This window comes from Coffea arabica, chromosome 2e, assembly GCF_036785885.1.
Source record: "Coffea arabica cultivar ET-39 chromosome 2e, Coffea Arabica ET-39 HiFi, whole genome shotgun sequence".
Classification (NCBI taxonomy): domain Eukaryota; kingdom Viridiplantae; phylum Streptophyta; class Magnoliopsida; order Gentianales; family Rubiaceae; genus Coffea; species Coffea arabica.
Genome location: NC_092313.1, coordinates 19719802 through 19736543, shown reverse-complemented (window position 1 = coordinate 19736543; position 16742 = coordinate 19719802). Strand labels below are relative to the sequence as shown.

The window sequence follows — 16742 nt, the reverse complement described above, 5'->3', positions numbered from 1 at the left end:
TTTTTTTTTTTTTTTTTTTTTTTTTTTTTTGTCTCGTGATTGCTTTGGTTAGTAGTATTTGTTCATTTTGTCTTTGTACTTTGGTAGGGATATAGTGATGTAATTGGAATGTTAAATTCCTGCTGCATGTGCTCGGTTTCTTTGATCAATAAAGTAGTTATATTGTCCAAAAAAAAAAAAGATAAAAATATAATTAAAAATTGTATTTACGATGCAAGTTAAATAATATTTGATTTTTTATTCAAGTCATGCTAACCATTTTGATACAGTGTAATTAATGTTGCAGAGAAAGAGAAGTGATTTTAAGTTTTCGCCCCCACCCAATTCATCCACATTATTAGGTATTATTGGTCGTAAGCTCATTCGTATACATCTGCTATTCGTTGCTCCGTGCATATAACCCACTAAATTGGGATCATTCCACACCAAGTTTTGCACTGTAATTGATTACTCATCTTATATTTTGATAATCTCCTAATCAAACAAGCAAATGGCATAAAATAAACATGAAGAGATCCCTTTTCTGTTCCTCTCCCGACTTGTTTCTTCTTTTTTAGGGAAGAGATACCCATGCTGAAGAAAACACACACCTTTTGTTGGCTTAGAGATTATGATCTAGATTTCATGGGAATACACGGTATACGACTCGATTTAATAATCCAATTTAGATTTTAACGGGTTCAGTTTTTAATATGTTCAAGTATGCTTGATCGTGTAAAGTATGAAACGTCTCAATTAATTAATTAAATGATTATTAATGATTTAGATAAAACTTATTCAAATAATAAGTGAAAAATTGTTAACGTATCACCTAACGCAGAAAACACTTCGGCTCCGTTTGGATTGATCATTTTTTAAAAAATAAGTTTTTTTATGTACAATACTACAGTAATACACAAACAAAAACAATCTCAAAAACACTAAAAACGGTTTCAAAAAACAACTTCATTTATAATAAAAGTATTTTGACCTGCACAGCTATAATAAAAAGTTTTAAAAATTACCTCCAAAAACTGCTAATCCAAATATTAACAATTCTATTAATCACATTCACCGAATGAAACGGGTATAAACAGCTCCTTTGGGCATTGTGACCAAGTTAAAGGGAATTGAGGTATTTCCAAAACGTAAAAAGTCTCTAATCATATGTGCTCCGATTCAAAGCAAACCTCAGCCGATTTCCTCCTCTAGATGGATCATCAATGAACTATGGTACTACTAAGGGGGCTATAGGGCAAAGGACTGAGTAGATTGTTGTCGGCTGATTATTTTAGCTGATTAGGAGAAAGCAATAGATCCATGCATGGGTCTGTAAGCAGTTGAAAACGGCGTCTTTTGAGCAGCAGCAATACTTGTGCTGATTATTTAGCTTAGCTGCGACCGGACGACCAAAAATAATTTAATTAAGAAACGATGAGCTTGTCTCTCCTGCAGGGCTACTCATCTGAAGAAGAAGAAGAAGAAGAAGAAAAAGCTGAAGAATTTGATTATTATGACTCTGACGACGGCGGCAAACGTAGAAACGACCAAGTCTCGGACAACCGATACAAACCCTTGTTCGACCCCAATCCCTCCTCTTCCTCTTCCCTTCCTTCCGCTTTCGACGCTTTCTCCGAAGTAAGTACTAATTATAACTCCCATCTTGAATACTTGAATTCTCCCCCTTGCTGTGAAGACTATCAGCTGACCGGAGAGGTTTTTCCCTTTGTCTTTTTTCCCCCTATTGGAGGTGTCAGGGCCTCCGGAATTTTTGAACAATTCCGTTGAGGAAGCGGCGAAAGATGACGATGGGCAGAAGCGGCGCCACAGTCGCCGGAGAAATCGCAGAGATAAAAGTGATTTACCTGTCGGTAAATATCTACCACTCAAAATGCTAGTCCTTTACTTTTATCACGGTTTCATCTTTGCTAATTTTGTTACTTATTGTTGCGAGTAAATGGGATTTGTCTATTGAGTTCTTCAATGGATTTAATGGCTTATTGTTTATGTTGGTAAAGGAACAAAAAGGGTTCATGACTAACTAGCATGCGTTCAAACCTTCGAGTACCTAGGAAGAGACACAGTAAATATATATACCGCTGTCCATGAAAGCATAGTACTAATCGGATATTTTCGTGGCTCAATCCATGATTTTAATTTCCTTCCTTTTTTTTTAATTAAAAGTTCTATAATATGGAATTATAGGTGCAGTAGTGGAGGCTAAAGCTCAGTTAGTTGGAATCCATGAGAGAGTGAGGAGCGATTTTGAGGGCAACATCCCAAGAACATCCCCCTCTCACTCTGCAGAAGATGCAAAGCGTACTACTTCTGCAAGCAATCTGAATGAGAATGCTGCAGAGCTTATGAGGTATAGTATGGTATTCTGTCTACAACTTGATCCAAACAAGGATAAGTTTGTGCATCCTCTTCCTGTATTCTCACTAATCCCCATTCCCACCCAGAAAAGAATAGAGAAAACTATATAAAAGGGAAATAGAATAAGGCTCCACAAACACAAATAAAATATGTACTTTGATCTTTGAAAGTCCTTATTTTGCAAGAAATAAAGATGTTCAACGAATATGTGATAATTAATTGTGACATGTTGGAGACTTAGGGAAAGAAATTGTTCATTTTTCTTATACAATGAAAACTAGGTAAAAAAGGGAAATCTTGACAGAGATTGAAGCGTACATTTAGCATATGTGAGTTTGTTTTGATTTGTATGTCTGGGTACTGTGATGGTTGGTCCTCAGTCCTTTAATTTAGTGATTTTCTAGTTAGCATTTTAGAGTCAGAATTCCTGTTTCGTTCCTCCATTTAATAAGAACAAACAGCTTCTTGAGTTTTCCTACATGTGATAACTGCCCTTTTTTTCAACTGCCCTTCTTGACTTTTCCTACATGTGATAAACGCTTTATTTTCAGCACTTTAAAATGGTGATCTTCTTGTAAACAGCTTTAGATGTTATAGTTTTCTTTTTCGAGATTAATCTGCAGATTTGAGTACTTGCTGGAGAAAACAATTGTGAGATGGTTGCTCTGTGTCTATTGCCCTCTCAGAGTGTTGTTTGTTGGATCCATCTTCTACATGGTATGACCATAATAGGATGCAAACTTCTTCTTTTCACTCACACAGCCATTCTTGTATTCTTGCCTCCTTTCACTAAGAAATAGCTAATCGAAAGATTCCTAGGATAAGGTTAACCAAAGGTTGGTTTACATCTGGATTTGCACTAAGTAGTAGAGTGATATATTAGAATGTTGAATTGAGGAGGAGAGTAGTAGTTGACTTAAGATTTTGAAACTGGAAATATATATATCCCATTCTCCTTGGATTTCAACCATTTATTTAGATTGTAGAGGCGTTTAGGCTAAAGGAATTGGCTGTACCAGCTTCCAAGTGGTAAATAAGAGATTGAACAGATGAAACCAGTTGTGTACCTATATCCGTGGCTGCATAAAATTAGAATAGAGAACTTGTATCATTTCAGCTATGGTAATTAAATATTCTAGAAGAAATGGTAGCCCAAACTTGATGTCTTCATCTAGCAGTTATGACTGCTTTGCTTATTGTGATACCATCTATGTAATAATGTCTAGTTTAAACTTTATAACCTGGTCTTTAAATTACCATTTCAAATGTAAAAATTTGCTTTGAAATCTGAGTATTTTCATGTGTTCATTCTGTAAATGTATGAGCTTTTTGAAACTTAATTTTGTTTTGCTCATAGGATGTGCTTAACCTGTGGAATGCTGAAAACGTACTCTGGTGCCAAAGGAATGGTCTGTCCAGTTTGTGGTGATGAATCCATGAAGAAGGGATCTACCGTCAAAGACAAGGAGAAGCTTAAGAGGATGAAGGGTCAGTCATCGCATGCATCATGGAAAAGTGAGACAGAAATGCAGCTTAGACAGCAGTTTGATTAGCTTTGTTAACCCTGTGGCCAGGCCCGTGTCATGATCTATGTTATCTATGGACCTTTGCTTTTGTTGCGGTTGGATTATGGATGAGGTGAAAAAAATTTGTAAAGCACGCATTGTTTTCAAGTCTAAATGTGGCAGGCGCCAAGGACAAATATCTGAAACTGTATCTTGAAGCAATCTCTTTTCCTTTCTCATGCCTGATGCAACTGTTCCCGACCATGATGGTAATTGCGGGGGGAGATAACATGTGAACTAAAAGGTAAAATGCTGAATATCAATGCATACAAATAGCATCGAAAACAATGCAGAGCTTGACGTAGTTACTAGTGAAAATTTATGCAGTATATGCGTTAGTTTAGGATTATGAAATTTTTCTTTCGTTTTCTGATGGGGTTTTATTGAGCTTTTGACAACCATGTTTAGCTCATTGGCGAATCCCCCTGGATAGCCTAAGTTGCTATTGGCGAATTGGTTCTTCAGTGTTATTGACCCTCACAGTAAGAAAAATCTTTAACTTCTTCCCTAGCTACTGTACTAACCTTAGCGATTCCAAGAAGACAAGTCCAGCTGCAAATTTCACGAACCCTCGTAGATGCATGATCCATATCAAGGGGCATCCTTGACTCTGTGTTGCAGGATCAAGAATGAATATGTTTGGTTTTCACACCGTCTTCCCTAACTCAATATAGCAGTATTAGGAACCAGAACGTTTTCCTTTCACACCTCCCCCCGTGCGGTTTCGGGCTGGGGCTATTCGTGTCTTTCATTCCCATCCCACTCGCCTAGTCTTTGTGTTCAGGCTTGCGGTCAAACGGGAACATGTTTTTCTTACTTGAACAAGAACTAGAGCAGTAATTATGATCAAGATAACACTTGAATCAAACTATTCTGAACATCTCCAGAAGACGACTATCCCTGACATCTGCACGTACTACAAGCGAATTAAACACTCGTCATACTGTGCATACAAGTGGTGAAAATAATATGCTTGCAAATGTCTTAAACTTCCTACTAACGGCACCTATGCACAATCTTCTGCTTTCAAAGCAATCACCATTGAAAACTTGATGCCAAACAGCACGAAATATAATAGTTACAAGCTAAATACAATGTAGAAATATTACATATGATACCCGCCGCGCCGGGGGGAGGGGGGGGGTTGTGTGAGGCGGGGATATCCTTGTTCAGTATCCAAATAGGAGACCAACTTCGCACTTCGCTAAATTCTGTAAAATACTTCTATACAAGCGCACAAGGTAGTTAAATACAATTCCTAGGCCTTCTTCCTATGCTGTATCAGTTATTTCTGTTACATTTTTGGGTCAGCCATCCCCAACACTTTTCTCCGTTTCAGCTGCCATTGCTTCATCATTAACTGATTTCTCAGGCATCACAGGTGGACTACTGACAGAACCATGAATCCGTTTTTTGTGACTTCAATAGGATCAGGTTCCATCTAGCAAAAAGCCTATGATTATAGATAATCTAAGAGGAAAAGATGAAATGTACACCAGCAGTTATGGAGCTTACCAGAGTTGGTGACTTAAAAGACAGAGAGTCTTGGGCAGTAATGATAGGCGACTCTGAAGGCCTGTGAAATAGTAGGTGAGCTATGGACCGATCTATAGGATTTGTGCCAGTTTCCATATCCATAAATCCAGTGCACCTGAATTAGAGTAGTTAAACAGAATAAGAACTGGACTGACCCCCCAACTGAAGATGGAAAAGCAATACAAATAAGGGAAATCAATACCAAATTCCAGTTCAGTGTCCAAATGAACCTCATATTTACCTTCCCCACACCCCCCTCCCCCCCCACACAAAACAAAAGAGCATTTAGAGAAACTCTTAAGAGACACCCAAATCAAAATCGGAAAAAAGAAGGAAACAAAAAAAGAAGAAGAAGAAAATGATGAAGGTAATGGTTTTCTTTTTTGGCAAAAGAGAACATCGAGAGATACCAAAAAGAGTGCAGAGATTATGGTGTCCCCAGCTGGGACAGCAGCCATGCTTACATGAGATACTCCCAGAACCAAATAATTGTACAATGAATCTATAGGTGTGAAAGTTAATAAAAGTGACATGCCTCTTCCAACCAACAAAAGTCACATTTTTCAAGTAAGTTAAGCATCTAATAAGATGGGTTTTTGGTGCCATATACTGCTGTGACAAGGAAACTACTTCTAAAGGGAAAAGTATTTTACTTCTCTCCCAGAACAAGGTTATCCATCAACAGAAATCTTATTGTTGATGAGAATTCAATCACTGGTCTGGCATTCTTCATAATAGAACTTACACATACAACAGCATCAAATTAAACTTAGCTATCTGACGCTCTAAATTTTAATCAGTCAACCCACAATGAATCCCTAAAGAGTAAAAAGTCATTGCCCAAGACCTAAGGAGAAAAAAGGCAGAAAATCTAGAGGTAAGTTACATATCTATAACGTCTTGATAGCTGCACCATAGTTTCTGCAAGCACACAGGTAGCTTTGCATGTCTATGACTATTAAGCATTCCACAGTAAGCACAGATGCCATTCACAACCTTGGAAAACTATCAAAAGACAGTAAGCATCTTAAATGTGAAAGATGAAAACATAGAAATTATGTAGCAGAAAAAAGAGGTTTTACTGATTTAGTGCTGAGTTCTCACAGAAATTGGCGATTGCCACATTCTGCTCTAGTAAACAAACTAGTAGTCAAACAGACCAAAGTAATTATATCTTAATGCAATGGGTAAAATAAAACAAAAGATTACATACTTGTTTGTGCCTTCAGCTAGCGGTACTCCTCTGGCATCTCTATTATCTCCAGAGTAGCTACCCTTCAGATTTGCTTGGTTATGGCGTTGTTCAGCACTTTGGGCCAAGCGGTATAGACTATCTCGTATACATAGCTTTGTCCTCAGATCCAACTAGACCAAGGAGATTCAACCTTGTGAGTAATTAAGTACAATATGACAAGAAAAATAGGAAACTACGAATGTCTAGAATGACCAGCTATGAGGGCCTATTTGGAATCTGTATAAGTGTAGAAATAAGAATTTTTGCCACACTTTACATGTGAGATTCTCTAGTATATCTGACTTTATTTACTATTCTGGTTTTTTCCTTTTATTCTTTGTGTGGGGGCGGGCCAAGGATTGGCATGCCTGGGTTGTGAGAAGGGAATGAATAGTGGGACAAGGTCGCAACAAAGTGTTGATATGTAGTAGTAAACAAGATAAAGACAGGTAGCAGTACAAAGTTGGTACTAGAGAGACAGAAGGGAACAGGATTGTGTGTTAAATGAATGGAAAGGGAATGTGAAGAAGGAACGGGACATGGCAGCAGAACAAGGTAGAGAGACAAAATGACAAGATGGTAGTTGAATAGGGTTCCAGTGCAGGTTTCACAATGGGTGTTTAGATAAATCTGGGTCAGGGTATTGATGAAACATGGTAGTGGGACAGGGCACGGCCAGTGAATCGAGATGGATAACAGACAAAAACCTTGCAAACAAGTATATGAAAACTGAACAATGCAAGCTCCTAACTCAAGCTAATTGGAAGTTCAGAAAAAAAAAAAAAAATCAAACAGTGTAAGCTATTGCTTCAGTTAGATATGACCCAAGCATGACCATAGGTATGATAGACATAAATGTCGGCAAAAGGGGGCTCAAGCTGCTCAATTAAGGAGTCAGAACTCCTTTACATTTCCAAACAAATGTAAATTAGTAGATTATGTAAGAAAGTGATTTACACCCTGCAACATGTGAATGTACAGCTAAAAAACCAGATTGACTGACAATATTTCATTTGATTTAGAACACTAACACATCCTCTGAGTCCTTAGACTTAGTCAACCTTTCAATGAACCTTCAATATCAACTCAAAAGGTTCTCTGTCTGACAAACGAAAAGACTCAAGGAGATACATTCATATAATGTCCACCAACTCGAACTTGTAGACAGGTTAAGTCATCCAATGTAATACATTTCATAATTGAAAAGACATTTACCTGCTCCATAACAAGTTGAAGCTGGCGAAAACTTGCGGCTTCCAGTGAAATTTCATCTAAACCAGAACTCGCAGAAGAGCTCTCCTGCATAGTTGAGGAACCAAATTCTCCAGGAACTCCTTCACCATCTGTGTGACTTTCAAAATTCTTTCCCAAGTACTGGACTTTTTTCTCTACAGACACTGGATCACACAAGGGGACCTGAACCCCCATCTCCATACTTTCAGCTTTGCTACTAAATGATGATTGGAGAGGTTGTTGGTGATGTGGTATTTCCCTCTTTTCAGAATGTACACCAGTAGCCAACTGAAATGCAGGACTGTGAGAGCTGTCTGAAGAAAGCACCTGATTTGATGAATAGGAGGACTCCTTGGGAGAAATGTTCCTAAAGCCATTAGTATCAGACTTAACAGCAGAGAGTGTTGGAAAAATTGAAGTGTGATCTGAAATATGACTGCAATCTTGCATGTAGGGAATGTCATTCTGCAAGTAACCAAAGGATTCAGGTCCCGATGCTTGTTTTTGCTGCTGAATGCCTCCTGATGGAAGACTCTGGTCAGATGTGGCTTCAAAAGGAGCTTCTTTGTCTTCAGTTGGAAGGCTTCCATTATAGTAAAACGAACCACCATATGGATTTTTTCTCTTTGAGTCATATCGGCTTTGATTCTTTTGCTGCTTTTTGTGCACATTGCTCTGTCAAAGATGATTATTACATGGAGTCAGGACTTTAAATCTTTCCAAGTTCATTTTCAATACCAATAAAATGTACAATGTCTAACACTGCCAACTTGCAGCTACAAACAAATAGGCATGATTGTGACTGACAATTGTTAAAACGAAGTCCAACAGCAAGACCACACTAAAATAAGTTTAAAAATTTCTGGACTGCAAAAATTACATGCTCTGCAATTTTTTCCCTTAAACAGAAGTACAAAATATACCATTCCAGTGCTACCAGTTGTTGAGATGTTGGTGGCCGAGATCCTCTGTTGTACTTCGTTGTTGAGCTCAACAGCCTACACACAATTAAAAAAAAAACAGTTAATTCAAACCAAAACGTTTCATCACTGAGTTTTTCTGAAAGAAGTGCTAAGATGAAAATGTTATCACCAGCTTCAAAATACATTGAGATTACTGACCTGCTTTCTAGGCCTATAATTATCCTTGCTGTCATAGCTACGAGTCCCAGACATATCACCAAAAGTGTCGGATTCATCTTTGTCTGACGACCAGGAATTATTTTTACAGCTAACAGATGCCACTTCAAAGCTAGTATCATTCAAAGAACAGCAGGTATCATTTAATCCTACAGGCTCATGGTTTTCTGAGTCTTTAGCCATTGCACCAGAGGCAGGACATGAAGCTTTGAATTCTGACTTCAAAGCATCTGCAGATCCTCCAATTGCGTCTGATGATGAAAACCATCCCAATTCATCTTCATTACTAGCCCCAAGTCCAAACGTTGAATCACAACTTCTGGAAGGAAAAATGTACAACAATATAACTATAACAGCAGTTTTGAAGAATTGACTCTAAGTGAAAATGAGGCCAATAATTACCTAAACATCCTGTCCACATCCTCGAAGTTTCCAATATCTGGCCAACTATAGTATAAGAAATCACTGGAATCTTTGCCATTTTGATCACTGTCAAAGAAGCTAAGATCGTCGTCTGTTTGGGACAGAGGGTCCAGAGGATAATTGTACGAGTTACTATCAACTGCAGCACTCTCGTCGATGAGCATGGAGTCAGTGGTACATAACTCATTTCCAAGCAAATCTGTATTACTGCTTTTGAAGCAATGACTTGATGCCCTGGCACTATCAGATGCTAAACTTGGCACTTCTTTAACGGAGTTACTATTGCATGAAGAAGGAAATATGCCATCAGGCGTGTCTGACCAGGAATTCTTTTCCAACATTATCTTCCTTCTATTGTTCAGAACTGATGTATTTCCTAGGTCCTTTTCCTGGCAAACAATGTCTTTTGCTGATTGTTCTTTAGAATTACCCAGAACACTAAACTGATGTCGAGGTTTTTTACGGCTGTCACCTACAAATAATTGTTCACTTGCTGCTTCGCCAACAGGATGGGGAACTATATGGTCCTCACTCTGGCAAAATTCATCCCATACTATGTCTCCAAACTGTAAAAGCAGTTACAGAATTTTAGCTGTAATAACTGCAGAAGTGCTCCCATAAAATGAGTGAAACAAATCCAAAAGAAGAGACAAAAATAGCATATGTATCATAAATAAGAAGTTGCAAAGGCAAGTCGCACCACCCAACTTGGATTTTTTACATTCCAAACATCACTTTACTTCGTTGAGGAAGCTCAACAGTACACCAACAATACCAAATAAAATTATACATAGTCCAATTCAACATGATTTTGAGCCCTCCATCCCCAAACACCATCACACAGTCCAACCTCATCAAAATGTCAAAAGTACATTAAATATCTTTAAAGGGCACATCTGAAATAACAAGACAGCAAATTTATGTATCTATCTTCATGTGAAGGACTCCCATCGACTACAAGCACACAATCCGACCAAAGGGCAAACGTTTATCTACAAACCAAGAACTCCAAAGAAAATAGATATAGACAGTATAGCCTTAGAGCAAATACAAATTAGGAATAGACTTAACTTCCGTCCTAAGGATGAATGGAAAATTTTCCAAGCGATTATACAAGACTAAAAGGAACATTTTTGTCTACATAATTTACTTTGGACCACCTAAATATTCTAAACAATAGCATCAACATAAATGAAAGGTCATGTTTTTGCTGTCTCGGCTTTCACATGATTGCTATAGGAAGGCATATACAAAAGAGAACGGAAAATAACAAGCATCCAACATCTCAAACAGTAGAACAGTTGGTTAACTATGATGCACCAAGAAATTAAAAAAAAAAAAAGCATAAAAAACTAGATGTATTTTGAGCCCACCTTGTGACTCAGTTTATAAAAATCGTATCATATGGTAGATGCAAGATTAAATCCAGTTATCTGGAGCAAAAACTTGCGCCTTTCTTATTACTTAACATGAACAGTCTTTATAGCGTGTTTGAACTCCTATATCAGATAATTAGTCTGGAAAATAGTTACAGCAACTATGAGCTGAACTAAGTTACAAAGGAAACTATGTGTTCATTGGAATACAATAATTTAGGAAAAAAATTTCAAATATTATTCTGCTTGCATCATAAAGACAATTTCCAACCACCCTTCTATAATCCCAACCATCTTCTTATCTCACATGCATCACATCGCAAAAGTCTACAGTGTTATTCTAAATAATTTTTCCAAAATAATCTCCTGTCCAAACACACCCTATATGTTTGCTTGTTAAAGCAAGAATATGTTATGCCAAGCACCTTCAGTCCCACCTCCTTTTAGATTTTCAAGGGCAGAAACACACAAAACTTGTTCTATCTATGATGACATCAGGCCCACATTACATATGGTACTGTAAGAATGAACAAGATGAACAAATCAACAAAAGAGGAAAAAAAGACTTTCACAGCAATTGTCAAGCAGGTTATCCAAGAAGATGGAGTTGATGGTACTAAGTAAAAATCAACAGGATGTCAACACAACTACAACCTATTAATAAGTGCATCAATAGTACTTGTTTATCATCTTATCTGTGTTTCTCAGGACTGAAAATCCCAACCAAAACCTCTTCCTTGCAACTTGGTCAAATTCTTTGTTCTTTCAAACATATTGTACACTCTTAACACAGAACACACACTCCTACAAAAACAAATAACTTAACAACTCATTTAAAAACTCCCTTGACATATAGTTGCATAAGTTTGGCTATTTCCATGGTGTGCCTAGTCACTAATGCCCAGTCTTTTGCAAGATGTTGCCCTCTTGCTTTTGCAAAGTCAACAACATCCACAATGTACGGATGGTGCACTCTCTACAAAATCCCATGATTAAGTCAATACATAACTGATGTTTACAAATTTTCAATGAGCTAAAATTCAGTTCTTATCTAACTTAGGTCTTGTGCTCTTTAGTCCAAAGATGCATATTGTTGGAAAAAGACAAAAAATCTACAACTTATTTTTATAGCCCTAAAAGGAGTTTTTTTTCAAAACCTCAATGACGACATCAAAGAACACGAGTACATGACTACTTCAAACAAAATTTAGCAATTAAAATACATTCCAATGTGACTATAAGTTCTCAATCTCGACAAACAGAAGTGACCAACGACCTTTAGATTTCATGCACAGCTAAGTGAAAACTATGCAAAGTTGTTCCGATGGCGAGCCAATAAATGACTGGGTGAGAAGAAAAGGGGGAAAAATACAAAATAGAATAGCACAAAGATTGTTTGGAACTCTAATCTTTTTCGAGGCAGTATACTTTTCTGCCCCCTGTTAGTAGCATTCCCAATTATAGATTTTACAGATTTGAATTATATACCAAGTAAAAAAAGCAAAATATTTAGGAAACGCTAGAAATTGAATTCTGTATAGCTCCCACTTGAATACAACCATCACTTGTAGAATATCGAATTCAATGAAGCTCAACAACTCAAGTGTCTCGTCATTTTTGCTTCGCAGTACTGAGGAAGCCAGCGCACTAGGCTTCATCTATTGAAAGGTTTATATGACCTTATCTCACATAAGCAAAATGATTATTCATCCGCCTCAAAGTTATAACTTCCTATAGAAAAACTTCACCTTTTGGCCAAAGCTTATTATAAACATACAAGAAAACTAAGCTATGCTCAAGGTCTCCAACTTGATACTGATAACATGTTATTCACTTTATTGAAGGACAAAAGAAATGAGATATTTCAAGGAAGGCCTAAAGACAAATAGATTCAAGAGCAGAAAGTATAAGTATAGTGACTATTCCAAAAAAAATATTGTTTATAATAGATGATTGTGGTTATATTACAGATATTTTCTAAAAACTACGCTTGTGAGAACAAATGCATTAAAGTTAGAGAATATCTGCACAATTTAAATGCCTATAAGCAGCAGAATAATTTCACATCTTGCTTTTAGTATCAAGTAGTGTTGCAAAATTTTTCAGCCATTACGTTGCTATTGTGCACGAACTCAATAATGTTTCAGTGAGGAACAGCACTTTCGTTAGCCAGAAAAAAAAAATACAGCAAAAATCTAACATATGAAGAACCATTATGCAGAAATAGTAAAAGAAAAACCCCAACAACCCGTGGTCCAAAAAAGTCACGGTATAATGTTTCAAAATTGTCCGTTCACCTAAATATAATCAATCCAAAAATTTATAGACATGATTGTTACCATAACATTATACAAACCAAGGACAGATTCTTCAAAACTCAACATATGCATCATTGAGTTTTGTGAGCAAGATGGAATGTACTTACAAACAAAGCCATTGAAAAGACAAAAAAGGAGTTGAAAATGAAGTCGACGCTGGTTAGATCGTGAACCATGTGTCAGTTATTTCTTTCATGCTTGTTTATCCGTCAGTGGCTTGCACATCTTCCATTCTGTTTTTTCAAGCAGGTATAAAGTTTTTCCATTGTTATAAGTGCATAGGAGATTGGCTATTTGTATTCAATGCTTTCGCAAGTTGTGTTGTCCTTTGTAGCAAATAAGGTCTATAAACTAAATTAAATTAGAGAAAAGAACTATGACTACCAATCATGACATCTTTGGACATGATAGTGTGGGACCTAAAATCTTATCATATCAACTAGGGAAGCAAAGAAGTTATAAGCATTTGATCTTCTTCAATTCAATATAAATACCAATAAAAACAATAAACAATTTTCCAATATAAATTTCCTATCTTTCTTGAACTTCTCTCTAGTTAAAAGGAGAAATTACTAAATAACTATAATATCAAAAAATGTCCTCCGATAATATAGATTTAATTCGTATCTGGTGGTCAGCTGACAGACATTGATATGTCCACCCACTGCTTAAAAGCTACAGATCTGGTTTCTGAAACTTAGCCTCTTTATGTAAGACATATTACGTATACATGGCACTTAAGGAGTCCTCCATCATTGATATCACTGTGGAAATAACACTAACGGACAAAAGTTTTGCAACCTATCTACAGGTTCTCATGTGAAGAGCGTGTAGCCCAATACGTCTTTGGTAGAAAATTAAATTCAAGAATAAGTCCCACACTGCAATAGGTAGCTGACAAAGGGAAACAACCTAGAAGTTGTCAAACTTCAATATGTTCAACGTGTCGGATACTTTTAATTGCCCAATATCTACTTTTTCGATCAATATCATCATGCACGATATTCAATTGCATCAAGACCATTCTCAAATCACCATAAAGAGACAGAAATTCCAAGTATTATAGACTATCCATAGCTGTCATATTTAAGAAAGCATATGTAGTAATCATTTGCATATCAGTTAACTATGCTGACCGTTACTTTGATCATCAGCAAGTTCTCATGAATTATTTATTAACCTCGTCACCTATCCTGAGTAAGGTCAAGGAAGTTAAGCATTTACTGTTGCACTACCATGTTGTTACTGAATTCAAATCTGAGCAACAAAAGATTGCTGTTGCCAGTGACAGAATATTCCAATTATAGAGTTGCATTACATTTAACACCTTCAACAACTTGGAAGCTTCTTAATGACCAGAATTCGTTATATCTCCCGTGTACTAGCTACCATAAAATACATAAACCGAGAGGCCAAGTTTTGAACCATGTTAACAACATGGTTCAAAATGCCAACCTATGATGATCAAGTCATCATAGGCTGACCAAAATGCTAACCTCATTTAAGCAATCACAAGAGCAGATTGGGTATGCAAGCATAGATGCAAATTGACCAATCGGAAAAGTTACAGTACCTCATACATGGACAAGTCTGACATTCCTACAATTTCTCAACCAGAACTCAAACCACATGCAGCTTGCTGATCTGGTATCATACTCCACAACCCAAACCCTCTTCCCACCTTCGTTCGTAGAATTTCAAACACAGAAAAGGACAAAAGCATTAGAATCTGATCTCCAATTGATTTCTTTCCTATTCCATCAATTCAAAGACAACAAAAATGAGAAGAAGGAGAAAAAAAAAAGAGGAAAAGTTTTTATTTTTTCTGAAAAGCAAAACAAGCATAGAGAACAGAATTCTGATCTAAAGGGATCTTTGAAAAAAATAAAAATAAATAAAAAAAGGTAAGATCTTTACTTCAGCTAAGTACAAGCTTTAGTAAATTCACCTCAGTTCTACTTTAAGAAATGAAAACTTGAAATAGCTTTGTTATCATATTAAACTTGCTTTTTATCTTCCTTCATTTCTCAACAACCACAAAAAGCATATGGCACAGCATAAAACAAGTTACATATGAAGATTTTTTTTTTTTTTTTAAAGCTTACATATGAAAATCAAACAAAGAAGAAAGCCAATAACAAGACTAAAACAGTCCAGTTAAAAATAAAAATAAAAATAAAAAACTAGAAGTACTATTTTCAGCTAAAGTTGATAGCTTAAACAAAGATACTTGACGGAAAACTCACCGGAAAATCAAGAACTATGCAGAAAGTAAGAAATTTCGATTGAATCCAGTAACGCAGTGGCAAAACCCTAATTTGATGATGAAGGACACAAATCTGGGAGGTTCTAGAAACCAGGGAAGACAGGAGAGAGATAAAGGAAGAAGGATATTGCTCAGCGGCTGTTGGGGTGGGGGGGGGGGAGAGAGGAAATAAAAAAAATAATACAAGTAAAAAAAATTTTTCTCTTCTTATGGGTATGAATATTTTAAAGAAATTGTTAATATTATTTAAATAATGAGTGATACGCATGAGGTGCCACGTGGGAAGGAGATCAAAACAAGGGCGGTAGAGCGACGGGTGGGTATCAGAATTCGTGGACGAGAGGGCGGCTGGAGATACGATCTGTTTCTGCGACGTGATTGGTCCAGGTGCGTGTTACGTTTTAGTGAGGTTAGACACGTGTCAATTTTCTGGGGTGGTTGTACGGTCGGGAAGGAGAAACGGGTTGTGGGTAAAAATTGCGGACATGGTTTTCAACGGTGGACACTTGTTTTGCGGCCGTTCTAGTTGCTTCGGCGGGTGTAATACTGCGGTGGAAAGTTGATAAGTGATAACGTTTGCATTTTATTGGTTTTTTTTTTTTGTGATGCTGACTCATTTGTATCTTTGCTAGTTTTGGATAGTTTATGGAATAAACCCCTAAGAGAATATTTGCAGTTCTTTTTTTTTATTTTAAAAAAGAGAACTGCTTTTTTTTATTTTTTGGTTTTTTTTAATGTTCCATAGGTAATGATTTTTATTTGGAGACTGAAAATGCAGTATACAAACATATGAAGAAAAATGAATGATAGCAGCATTAAAATACCCATTGAAAAAAAACCCCCCAAAAAAAATTTGTTTTACAAGAAGATCTTTACTTTTATAGTGTAAAATTAAGGGTGGTGCGTTTGATAAAACTTCAATTCGAAATATGAAATCTGAAGTGTGAATCCATTAAGTTATTGAATTGTTAAGTATTAAATCCAATATAATTGAGTGCATATTACATTCAGTGATAAGTGAATGGTTTATTAATTAATTTTGAGAGCAAGTTTTGTTTAGAAAATTCAGTGCCACTTAGTTAATTCAATTCAGATGTTCAATTTTTTGTTATCAAATTGTCCCGGTACAATAAGATCTGATTCCATTAAATTTAAGTACTAAATTGGATTGTCATGCAACACCTAAATGGGCCTAATACATTTACTGAAGGCCTAGCCTGGGCCTTACAAAGTTGTCTGTGGGCAAAAAGAGTTGTCCCATCCTCGGCTCATGTTTCATCCAAAGTTCACGAGGTTT

General features: G+C 36.6%; 2 protein-coding genes across 5 annotated transcripts; one reads left to right on the top strand and one right to left on the bottom strand.

Moving 5' to 3' along the window:
* Positions 1-1101: 1101 nt before the first annotated feature.
* LOC113731683 (uncharacterized) lies at positions 1102-4099 on the top strand. 2 transcript variants are annotated; one of them, XM_027257065.2, is made up of 5 exons: positions 1141-1617; positions 1730-1850; positions 2185-2347; positions 2979-3072; positions 3713-4099. In XM_027257065.2, the coding sequence occupies exons 1-5, from the start codon at positions 1414-1416 to the stop codon at positions 3782-3784; spliced, it is 654 nt and encodes a 217-aa protein (XP_027112866.1). In that variant the 5' UTR covers positions 1141-1413; the 3' UTR covers positions 3785-4099. The 2 variants fall into 2 exon arrangements, with proteins under 2 accessions (XP_027112865.1, XP_027112866.1); XM_027257064.1 differs by lacking the exon at positions 2979-3072 and having other exon boundaries at positions 1102-1617.
* An 830-nt stretch (positions 4100-4929) lies between these two features.
* LOC113731681 (protein LNK1-like) lies at positions 4930-15633 on the bottom strand. Of its 3 annotated transcripts, none has more exons than XM_027257062.2 (9): positions 15426-15633; positions 14753-14860; positions 9465-10051; positions 9045-9381; positions 8847-8921; positions 7906-8598; positions 6670-6821; positions 5436-5571; positions 4930-5361 (listed from the first exon to the last, which is right to left on the bottom strand). In XM_027257062.2, the coding sequence occupies exons 2-9, from the start codon at positions 14774-14776 to the stop codon at positions 5296-5298; spliced, it is 2070 nt and encodes a 689-aa protein (XP_027112863.1). In that variant the 5' UTR covers positions 14777-14860; positions 15426-15633; the 3' UTR covers positions 4930-5295. The 3 variants fall into 3 exon arrangements, with proteins under 3 accessions (XP_027112863.1, XP_027112864.1, XP_071935760.1); XM_027257063.2 differs by having other exon boundaries at positions 9045-9378; positions 15426-15627; XM_072079659.1 differs by lacking the exon at positions 14753-14860 and having other exon boundaries at positions 15426-15617.
* Positions 15634-16742: the final 1109 nt, after the last annotated feature.

Excerpts from the sequence above, each read along its gene's own strand:
- LOC113731683 (XM_027257064.1), top strand. The coding sequence starts at position 1,414 with ATGAGCTTGTCTCTCCTGCAGGGCTACTCATCTGAAGAAGAAGAAGAA. Across the intron at positions 1,851-2,184 it reads TAAAAGTGATTTACCTGTCG|GTGCAGTAGTGGAGGCTAAA; the intron begins GTAAATATCTAC and ends ATGGAATTATAG. Across the intron at positions 2,348-3,712 it reads AATGCTGCAGAGCTTATGAG|GATGTGCTTAACCTGTGGAA; the intron begins GTATAGTATGGT and ends TTTTGCTCATAG.
- LOC113731681 (XM_027257062.2), bottom strand. The coding sequence starts at position 14,776 with ATGTCAGACTTGTCCATGTATGAG. Across the intron at positions 9,382-9,464 it reads GATGTGGACAGGATGTTTAG|AAGTTGTGATTCAACGTTTG; the intron begins GTAATTATTGGC and ends TTTTCCTTCCAG. Across the intron at positions 5,572-6,669 it reads CTAGCTGAAGGCACAAACAA|GTGCACTGGATTTATGGATA; the intron begins GTATGTAATCTT and ends ACTCTAATTCAG.